General features: G+C 37.7%; 1 protein-coding gene across 1 annotated transcript in view; it reads left to right on the top strand.

Moving 5' to 3' along the window:
* The first annotated feature begins 429 nt into the window (after positions 1-429).
* LOC130458978 (uncharacterized) overlaps positions 430-10,756 on the top strand; it is a 137,039-nt gene continuing 126,712 nt past the window's right edge. The window contains 1 exon segment of the mRNA XM_056826126.1: positions 430-579. Within this exon segment, the coding sequence (XP_056682104.1) occupies positions 430-579 (150 nt within the window).

Genomic DNA, 10,756 nt, shown 5'->3' with positions numbered 1-10,756 from the left:
GGTGCCCTAAACTAAGATAAGTGAGGGGGAGGGAGGACTCTTTAACTAACCTGCCTAGTAGTGATTTTTTTGTTGCTGAATTTCATTGGCTAAATCTTCGATTGAAGTTGGTATTTTGTACACTTCAAGCCCAAACAAGCACTACTAACTTCATCTGTCAGTCTGTTTCTTTTGTTGGTTTTGATATTATTTAATGCTGAGAATAAGGTCTCACAAAAGTACATAGAGGTAAAAATTGTGAGTAAAGCCATTGCTATATATTTCAGGGTGCTAAAAGTGTCTGGTAATTGGTTCTGGGCACTCCTCCATTGCATGTGGGCTAGAGCCCCACCCAGTCTTCTGCTCCTCCTCCCTGCTCCCACAGGAGTCCCATATCCCCCAGCTGCTTGGCATGCTGCCTGTCACTTGCCCCCCCCCCCCATGGCCAGAATGTGGAGCAGCCCTCCCCTTCTGGCCAGGCCAGGGAGGAGGAGCACACAGAAGGAGCATGTGGGCAGCAGTAACCTCTCGAGCCCTGCCCCTAGCCAGCCGTCTGGGGAGGAGCAAGGAGGTGTGGGACCTGAGCTGGCAGAAGACTGGGTGGGGCTCTAGCCCACACACAATGCCATGTTCCAAGTGTCACAAAAATGGCTACATGTGTCAGTGCCAACACACATACCCAGACTAATCTGTATCTCCAGCAGCTCTTTAAGTTCCATTGAGAAAATCTGGACTCTACCTCCTGCCAAGCAGATCACCTTTGGCCCTTAAAACTCTAGTGAGGACTTGCTAATACTAGGATGAAGTATTATTTAATCTTTGTCTCGACTTTTAAAATGTCTAGTTTTTAATAAATTTTACAATGTTTGTAATTATCATTATAGCGTTACATTAATAAAATGTATAAGTAAATAAATTCCACATCTTGGGGATATGTGCTCAAATTATTTTTACTGAAAGGTCTATGCATGATCAAAAGAATTTGGAAATTGACTATCTAGTCTGTCCCATTCAGGAATTCCTGACTGGTTATTCAGCTTCTCCTGGAATACAAAAGTTAGCAAGCTACCTGGCCCATAGTAAACCTATAATAAATTCCAGTCGATTCACTGACTGACTGCTTGATTCCTTATAGTGAGAGAGAGTTCAGTACCAAATAAAGCAGCCTTTCCATTTAGGGACAGTTATAATCATTAGAAAATGCAGAAATTGATCTCCTTTTAATTAATTAATTAATAAGCAGAAATCTATCTCTTTTTAATAGATGCTCTTTGAGACTCCAGAAGAGGTTGGATGAAAATGAGATTGTAGATTGAGGAGTTCCCAGAATGTGAAATGGACTTCAGAGATCCTAATTTAACTCCTTCATTTAGAAAAGGAAAGCCACTTCCCTTGGGTCACAGAAGGTGAATGAAAGAGATTTGCATTAGCTCTTGTGACTCTCAACCCAAGGTTCTTTCCATTGCCTTATGCTTTCTTTCCTTAGTTTCCCCTTTTTGAGATATAGAAAATATATTTAATCCCAATGCCATTTGATGGCCCTTTGAACATTTTAATAGATTGATAAAGTCCCTCTTAAATCTTTTCTTTTTCAAATTAAACATCTCCACTTCCTTCAGCTTTTAATGTGATATGGTATTCTCAGCACCTACCTCATTTCAGTTGAGTTATGGAAGGGAAACTGGGGTAAATGAAGCACTTACTATGATCCAGGCATCTAAGTACTAGGAATACAAGTACAATAAAAACAAAAATCATTCCTGCCCTCAAGGAGCTTACATTATAATGGAAAAAGACAACAAATTAAAGGGAGCTGAAAAGTTAAAGATTGGGAGAAAATGGAAATGAATATTCCCACCTTAGGTTTTTAAAGCTCAGAAGTCAGACATAGGGCTAGAAAAGAAGGGAAAGGTGTCCTGGGCCTCTCCACAAAATCAGGGTCCTAGGAGGAATTCACCAATAGGAGAAGTGGTTGTTGTCTTATGGAGGGATAGCCTAGGTTGAGAAAATTGCTATAATTGTTGGATATTCTATCTAGAACAAGGAGGTCCCAGTCACTGAGGAACGATCCGGGATGAAACAACTGCTGGGATGTGTGGAAATCAAAACAAGACAAGGAGGGGATTATGTGTCTTAAGGCAATATCTCTCTTAAAGTGTAGTACCCCAAGTTGAATCTAGTATCTCAAATATCCAAAAGAATAATCGGTGGCTACTTCTTCTTTACAGAATCTGTCCAAAGATGCTGCTTCTGATTTCTATAGTACTTTGAGGTGCTTTGATCACAACAATCTGGGCCAACAGATATTGCAAGTATTATTAGCTCCATTTTGGTGATGGTGAGAAAGGTACAGTGACTTGCTTAGAATCACACAGCTATTAAACATCAATGCCATATTTGAGACTCAGATCTTCTGACTCCAAACTCTGCTCTCTTGCCACTCATTATATGCTGCATCTTAAGTGCCAATGAAGCTTGTACAAGAATTGGTTTCAAACACAAGAAAAGTGTTTGGAGCCAATCTCTGGGGCCTTCTTGTACTTGGAAAGCATTTCAGAAAAATAGTTTCTAAGCAAAGCAATATGGTTTCTTTTTGTCATGGTATAGAAAAATACTCATTGCATACATAAAGCATGTCCTCACTAAATGGACCATAGGCACATGTGGAGAACTCCAACAAGCTCAGTTTAGTGTCTCTTACCTGAGCTCCTATACTCTGTTCATCTGAAGGTTTAACCATGCAACTCCACATGTACATGGTTGAATGATGGCATGATCATACATCATTTACTTAAGAGTCTTGGTGACTCCAATGTATTAGTATAAAACCTTAGCTTAAAGAATCTGTTGACCTTGCATTGGTTGTTACAGCAAGGTCTGTGATGGCAGATAGTTAATAGTGCTTCTTATATCTTTAATAGATATAGATAATAATTTATCTTATTATATATATATATATAATTATTATTATTATTATTACCTTAGCAAACCTAAGATCATTACTGTCCATGCATCCACATCCTATCTTGAGGTCTCATTGTGCTTCTGACGGTATAAAGGAACTCTTATGGTCTCAAAACTTGTACTCAGGAAGTAGAAGATCTGGGAGGTTCAGCCAAGCTGAGAAGCTTCTGAGTATAGGTTGTGATAAAATTAGAGCCTCTGTCAAAGAGGCTTTCCCGGGGGGTCATTCTTTTTGGATACAGCCAATCTTGAAGATGGAAGAAAGTTATGGCGGCAGAGAGCAGCCTCTTGTGGATTCTACTAAGTCAAAAAGGCTTCCAGTGTTTCTGAGGATAGATTGATATCATATATGTGTCCTGATGACCAGCTGAACTAAGTTTGGAGAGGCTTAGGACTAATTTGGCTGTTGGGTGATGAAACTTTCAGAAGCAACAACTTTTTAAGATTATCTATAAAGTCACCAGGGATTTTCATCTTTGTCAGAACATCCCCATCTTTGATGTCACACACACACACATGCACACACACACGCACACACACACACACACACACACACACACACACACGTGAAATATGTTTAGTGAAAAAGAGCAATGGGCTGTGGGATCAAGAAATCTTGCTTCCTGTTATGATTACGCCACTAATTCACCATATGGCCAATAGAATATAAGCTCCTTGCAGACGAGGACTTTGTTGTTGTTGTTATATACACAAAGCCTAGCACAGTGCCTGAGAATTAGGAGGTACTTATTAAATGCTTATTGACAAATGTACTTTTAAAAGGTTAGTTAATGTCTCTAGATAACTAGATAACTAGTTAAATAACTCCATTTTTTCTTATATATAAAATGAAGAGACAAACTTAGATGATCTTTGAGGTCCCTTTCAGCTCCAAAATTCTGATTCCAATGAAAACTATTTTATTCACTTAACAGGCAAATTTTATTAACTGGTATTAATACATAAGAGATATTTTTAAGGTTAATTGCTTGGTGAGACCATGCACACAATTTCAATATTACCTCTAGGCTGAGACCTTCAAGGAAGGGATTATTACCTTCAGTGAAACACATGGCCCTTGGATTACCTCCATTCCTTTGTATCCCTTATCTCTTTGACTATAACCATAGTGAGTGCCTAATATAGCAAACATCTCCAATAAGGATTTCATTTCATTTTAATAAGGCAGAATTGCAAACATTAATAAAATACCAATTGGGTTATTAACAACACATGCTTTGGAGTTTCAGAAATATGTTGCCTTTTAAAAATTAACTTTATAAAAAAATGTCCAGATGCGAAGCTCTACTGCACAGATTATTTGTATTTTTTTCAAAGTTGAAACATCTCTGAACACTCAACTCTGAGCAAACAAACAGACAGCAGGGGGATAAGAAAACAAGGCTAAATTTCAGTCCTACAGATCTCAGCAAGAAGCAAAAATAAACTTTTCAAACTATGTTCCATCCCCACAGTTCCCTAAACCAGGTTGGGTAAAGTAGCTGGAAGACAAAAAGACAGATGCGCCCTCCTCCTCGTAGACTCTGGCCTGGTTTTTCTGATCCTTTGGCTTCTTCCATTTGAACTGAAGATTCCGAGGCCCTTTCTGACCTCTTTCCTCTCTGGGAGGCGACTGGGAGCCGAGAAGCTGTCTACCAATGTTAGATGAATATCATTTCAGAAAAGAGAATAGAATCATTTTTTGAATAACTCAATAAATATTTATTAAGTGCCTACTATGTGCCAGACTAAAGTTCTCCAATACTTTATCATAGCACAGAAGCAATTCTATGGTTTCAAAGGTTGTACCAGGGGAATAGAAGCTCTGGGAGGTTCAACTAAGCTTCTGAAATACAGACTGTGAAGAAATTGGAGTCTCTGACAAAGAGACTTACACAGGAGTCACTCTTTTTGAATGGGGCCAATCTTGAAAATGATTAATCTGCAAACAGCCATTTACTAAATACCCATTGTACTCCAGGGCTAGGAACTCTCTTAGACAGTGGAGATTGGAAGAAAAAAAATGAAATCTTTACTCTCTAGAAGCTTAAACCATATAAGTCATATGGTATGACTCAAAAAAGAGAGTTCCCATGTTGACAGAAATCGGAGATCTCTGGAGTATTGGAAAAGGAGAGGGATAGAAAATTAGGGCTAACAGGTGACTTAGAAGTCATTTAGTTCAATTGCTTCATTTCATAGATGAGAATTCTCAGGCCTAGGTAAGGTAAATGACTTACTTACCTAAGGTCAAAGAGCAAGACCTAAAATAGAACCCAGGTCTTTTGACTCCAAATCTAGTGTTGCTGATTATAAAAATAGCCAGCAAGTTAAATAGTGCTTGAAAACTTGTAAGCCTTAAATATTTTACAGAGTATTTCATTCACTTCTCACAATAACCTTTTGAGATGAATGTCATTATTAATTTTATTTTATATATGAGGAAACTGAATCTAACAGAGTAATTTATTCAGGGGCCCACAGATAGTGAATATATGAGGCAGAATGTGAACTGAGAGACTCCTGACTCCAAATCCTGTGTTCCATCCAAAATGCCTCCTAGTTGGCTTTTACTATTATATGAACTTAAATTACAATGCACTTATTTCCTTTCATAACTTCTTAGCATTTTAAACATACTTTCAAAAAGGCCAGTCTGGTGATGACCAACACAGAGAACCGTGTCCTAAGTTTACAGTTTACATGCAAGGAGGGGGTGAGGGGGGGTCTGACAAGATTGGCACCTGAGATAAATTAGGGGGAGAATTGAAAATCACATCCAGCTTGGAGTTAGCAAGTGTTAAAGCAGGATTTATTGTTGAAGATTTTTAAGTGTGTGACTGATACACCTCAGGGTAAGGCTTCCCTTGGAATCTGTTCTCACTTTTTCTTTGCTCCTAATTGTTGCCTCTCTCTTTGTCTCTCTCTCTCTGTCTCTCTCTCTCTCTTTGTCTCTCTCTCTCTGTCTCTCTCTCTCTGTCTCTCTCTCTCTGTCTCTCTGTCTCTCTGTCTCTGTCTCTCTCTCTCTGTCTCTCTCTCTCTCCTTCTCTCTCTCTCTCCTCTTTCTCTCTCTAGACAAATTACTGTTATCCCTTCAAAACCCTAATTTCTTTTCTGTATCTGAACTTGTGCCTGTCTCTGAGTATTTCAGGGCTGAATCTGCCCACAGTCACATTTATTGACGTTAGAAGTGCATAACAAGAGCCAGAAATCTTTATGTCTGAATTGCACAGTCCTTGGCCTTCTGTATTCTAAAGTCCTGTGCCTTTGGCTTTCTACCTGTAGCTTTTCTCTTTGACATCTGTGACTTTAAAAATAAAGAAAATACATAGGTATAACACTGACTTGCTAACATAGTATAGTCCTTATGAGAAATGTACATTTGCAAGTATTTTAAGAAGTTCTGACAAATGGTAGCCATTTATAGAAAGAGGCACCTTTTGAGGGATATTCTTTTAAAGGAATATGGCCATATTCCATTAAATCATTTAGCTGGATGTTGTAATGGACACACAGACATTTTCAAGATCATCTCTGAGGTTTAAAGTATTTTATTTTATCGCCTGTTTATAATTAGGTGGTGTAGAGGACTAAGCTTGGAGTCAGGAAGGCTCCTCTGCCTGAGTTTAAATCTGACCTCAGACACTTAGCTGTGTGATGACCCTGGGCAAGTCACCTAATCCTATTTGCCTCTGTTTCCCTATGTATGAAATGAGTTGGAAAAGAAAATGTCAAACCATTCCAGTATCTTTGCCAAGAAAACCCCAAAACAGGATCATAAAGCACCTGACATAACTGAAAAGTGACTTAACAATGACAACAAGTATATGTAATAAGAAATAGCACTTTCATGCTTCAGAAAACGTGTGATTTCATCAGTGTGAGTGTTTTCTCCACCAATATCTCTTTCCATGCCTTATGAGATAGTTTCAGGAATTGCCATAGCCAGCACTTATTACCTGTTAGCCAACTTTCTTGTGACAAGTCTTTTCAAACACAGCTACCTCAGCTGGTTCTAAGGCAGCAAACACTTGGTTACTGGCTCTTTTGTTTGTCCTGATCCATGATTTCCTTGGTTAAGGGAGTTCTAGGTGGGGAATTCCCTTTCCTAATGTAGAGCAGCCCTGGCTTTGTAACTTAGAGTTGTCTGGGGATATTCAGAAATTAAGTGTCTTGCTCAGGTTCACACAGACAGTCTTTGTCAACACAAGTTGCCCTGACTCTGGGGTCAGCCCTTTATCCACTAAAATATTCTATTTTTCACTGGATCTGATCCAAAAGCCTTTTCAGCTTGGTAGGATCTGTCCCAAGTTATGAGCTATTGGCGTAATGTTTCTTCAACCCAAGGTTATCCTACACCAAGATGAGGTATCAGATCAGGAATGTATATAAGGAATAATGACTAGTAACTTGCATTTCTTTGGCATTTGTCAATTTATAATATACTTTTCTCACAAGATCCACATGAGGTAGGCAATGTATGTATTATTCCTATGATATAGAAAAGGAAATGGAGATCCAGGAAAGCTGTGACTTGTCTAAGGTCATTTGACAAGTAAAGTATAGAGGCAAGACTGGAGCCTGAATATCCACTCCAAGTCTAGTGTTTTTGTTTTTGCTGTATCATACTATTTCTCTTAAAAAAATGAACTCAGAGTACAAACTGAAGTAGAAAACTAACATGGTTATTTGGAAACTTCAGACTTTAAGAGTATCAAGTTAGTAAGAACTTAGATATTTTATGTATTGAATTATTGAAAAAATCAATTTCCTATTTCATTTCTATGTTCAGAGGTAATAAGTGACACAAAATTGATTCAAAAGTACTTTCTCATCAGGGATTTATTTTAAATGACTAATATTAAAAACTGGGCTATTAGGTACAGTCAAAGCCTTTGACTTATTTTTGCCCCATTCTTTGGAGAGGAGTGAATTTGTGGGTCTTTGGAAATGTGTATAACTCTGGTCATGTGGCCACAGACCACTTTGGCTATTCTCCAAAAAATGTCAAACTTTTCCCCATGGTATCTATTCATGACATATATCTAGATTTCCAGTTGAGATCAGTTCAAGTACATGCCAAAGTTAAATATTAGTGTAAGGTTTATGGGTAATGGCTAGGATCAATTTAATGTCAGCTCAGTAGACCTTGTTAGGAAGTCAATCAATCAGTAAACATTTATTAAGTCCCTACTCTATGATAGGCACCATGTTAAACACTAGGGATACAAAGAAAAGACAAATGCTCTCATTTTAATGAGAGAGACAGGATGAAAAACTCTCAAGTTATATAGGAGAACTTGAAGACAACCAGCAAAAAGAAGGCTGTAGAATTAAATAAGAGAAATAGGACTACTTCCTCTTTACTTCTGAAATTTATGCTTTTCTTAAAGCAGCTTTGTTCAGTAATTTTAGTCATTTCCCACTCATCATGATCTTGGAGTGATTTGCCATTTTCTACTTAAGCTCATTTTACATGAGAAAACTTAGGCAAATAGGGTTAATTGACTTGTCAGGAGTCATGCAGTTAGTAAATATCTGAGGCTGGTTTGAACTCAATTCTTCCTGATTCCAGGACTGACTTGAGTGCTTCTTTAACAGGAAGCCTTTCTGTATTCCACAGGCTGTTAGTGCTTCCTCTATTCTCAAAGTATTTTTTATTTATCCTTTCTCTTCCTCTCCAAATCCTTCCCCCTTCTCTTTCTCTCATTCATCTATCCATCCATCTATTTCCCTATCTCTCTATTTTAATATACATATAGATAGATAATTATGTATATTCATATATTTAAATGTTTTGTCCCTCATACCTCTACCTCTCAGTAGAATAGAAGCATATCAGCTTCTTGAGGCTATGTATAATTTTGTTTTTGCCTGTGTGTCCCTAGCACATAGTATATTATTTGATATTTTGGAGCATCTTACTTGGAGCTCTAGGGTAAGGAACAGAGCAAATAGAACAGAATCAACAAGGTAGCTTTTGGGGGCAGTATTTGAAACTTCATCTTATTTGTTGGACCCTGGGGCTGCTGTGTCTCCAATGGCTTTGGCTCTGGAGACCTCTGCTTGGCCCATAGCTAAGGACTGAAGAAGTGGACTCTATGTATAAATCTCCCCCAAATCCTCAGTTGGGAAGATTCTATCATGCTCATCTCCCTTATCACAACGAGAATCACAGGGGGGATTGTGTAAAGGGAATTCCCTCCCTTCTTCTTCTGGGGTTATTCAACTACCTCCTGCTTCCCATTTGTGTGTCTGTGTTGTGTGACATGTGGTCAGGGAGAATAAGAGTGTGATACAGGGGCATCAGCACTCTCTACTTCCCTGGATGATGGTGTAAGAGGCTGAGGGAGAATCATGTGGGAGGATCAACACCTGGTCAGACAGGGTAGAAAAATAGACTTCAAATCTCTACTTATATACTTTTTTTATTTCAAGTGATTATTAATAAACTCTATGGAAAATAAGAACCTGGAGTTTTTAATTTAATTGTAACAGAGTATATGGCCACTGAGCCCAGGGGGTAGGACCTTGGGTCTTCCTGCTAGTGAATGAGGGACATTGGAGGCTCAAAGAATATGAACTATACATCTGTTCTGTTCCAGGCTGCAGCAGTAGGAGAGGAAGAGTGATGAAGGAGTACACATTAGTGAAGGTGGTTTCTGAGGGACTATGATTCCTAGTTAAGTGGGGTCCCTGGTTGTTGCCACAGGGGGAGACAGACCAGATGTTTGAAGTAGCAGTGGAAGAACTCATGGCAGGCTCTGGTCAGAACACCTCATGCCAATCATGGATTGGAACTTGAGCAGGACTGAGTTTACATCAGACCTTAGTTGATAAAACTAGAATAATGAAGTAGGACTCAGGTAAAAAGAAATAAGAAAATCCTGAAACTTGAGGTAACATACCCCAGCACAATAGGAACTCTGGGAGTTCAGTTAAAAGTCAATAATTTAACGAGTTTTTTGACTGCTTTTAAAATTAAATTTTAAATTAATCAAATTAAATTATAATATAAATACTATATTAATACTATATAATAATATAATAAAATTAATTTTAAAATTAAATTTAAATTAAATAAATAAGGAAATAAAAATGAGCAACCAAAAGAGAAAGAACTCCTTTTGATAGTATCATGGAGACAGAGAATACCTCAACTCAAACTCAGAGGATAATGAAGTAAAAATATCTACTTGAAAAACAGCAAGGATATAAAATAAATGGCCATAAGCTCAAAAAGAGTTTTTGGTGGAGCTTAAAAAAGACCTAAAAGCACAAATGAGAGAGGTTAAAGGAAATTTAGATAATAAGAGAAAATGAAACATTTTATCACAAAAAACAACTGACCTAGAAAATAAACCAAGGAAAGACAAAATAAGGATAGTTGGAGTCCTGGAAAGCTACAATAAAAAAATAATTTAGACAACACATTCCAAGAAATCATTAAGGAAAATTACTCAGAAATTATAGAACCAGAAGGCAAAATAGAAATTGAAAGAATCTACTGATCAATGCCTTAAAGAGACCCAAAGATGAAAATGCCCAGGCATACTTATTGCTAAATTCAGTAGCCCTCAGGTTAAGGAGAAAGTACTACAAGCAACAAGAAATAACAGTTCAAATACTATTAGGATTAAACCCTAAGTGGATTATTGATAGAGTAAAAACCTATTTATGTGTGAAAATATTTAGGGGAAACTTTGTAATAACAAAATAACTAGAAGTAACATAAGTGCAATGAATGGGAGAAATGACTGAATAGATTGTGATATTTGAATGTAATGGATTGTATTGTGTTAGAAATGACAAA

This window comes from Monodelphis domestica, chromosome 4, assembly GCF_027887165.1.
Source record: "Monodelphis domestica isolate mMonDom1 chromosome 4, mMonDom1.pri, whole genome shotgun sequence".
Taxonomy (NCBI): Eukaryota; Metazoa; Chordata; class Mammalia; order Didelphimorphia; family Didelphidae; genus Monodelphis; species Monodelphis domestica.
The sequence above is the reverse complement of the archived record's forward strand: the minus strand, read 5'-3'. Positions and strand labels throughout refer to the sequence as shown.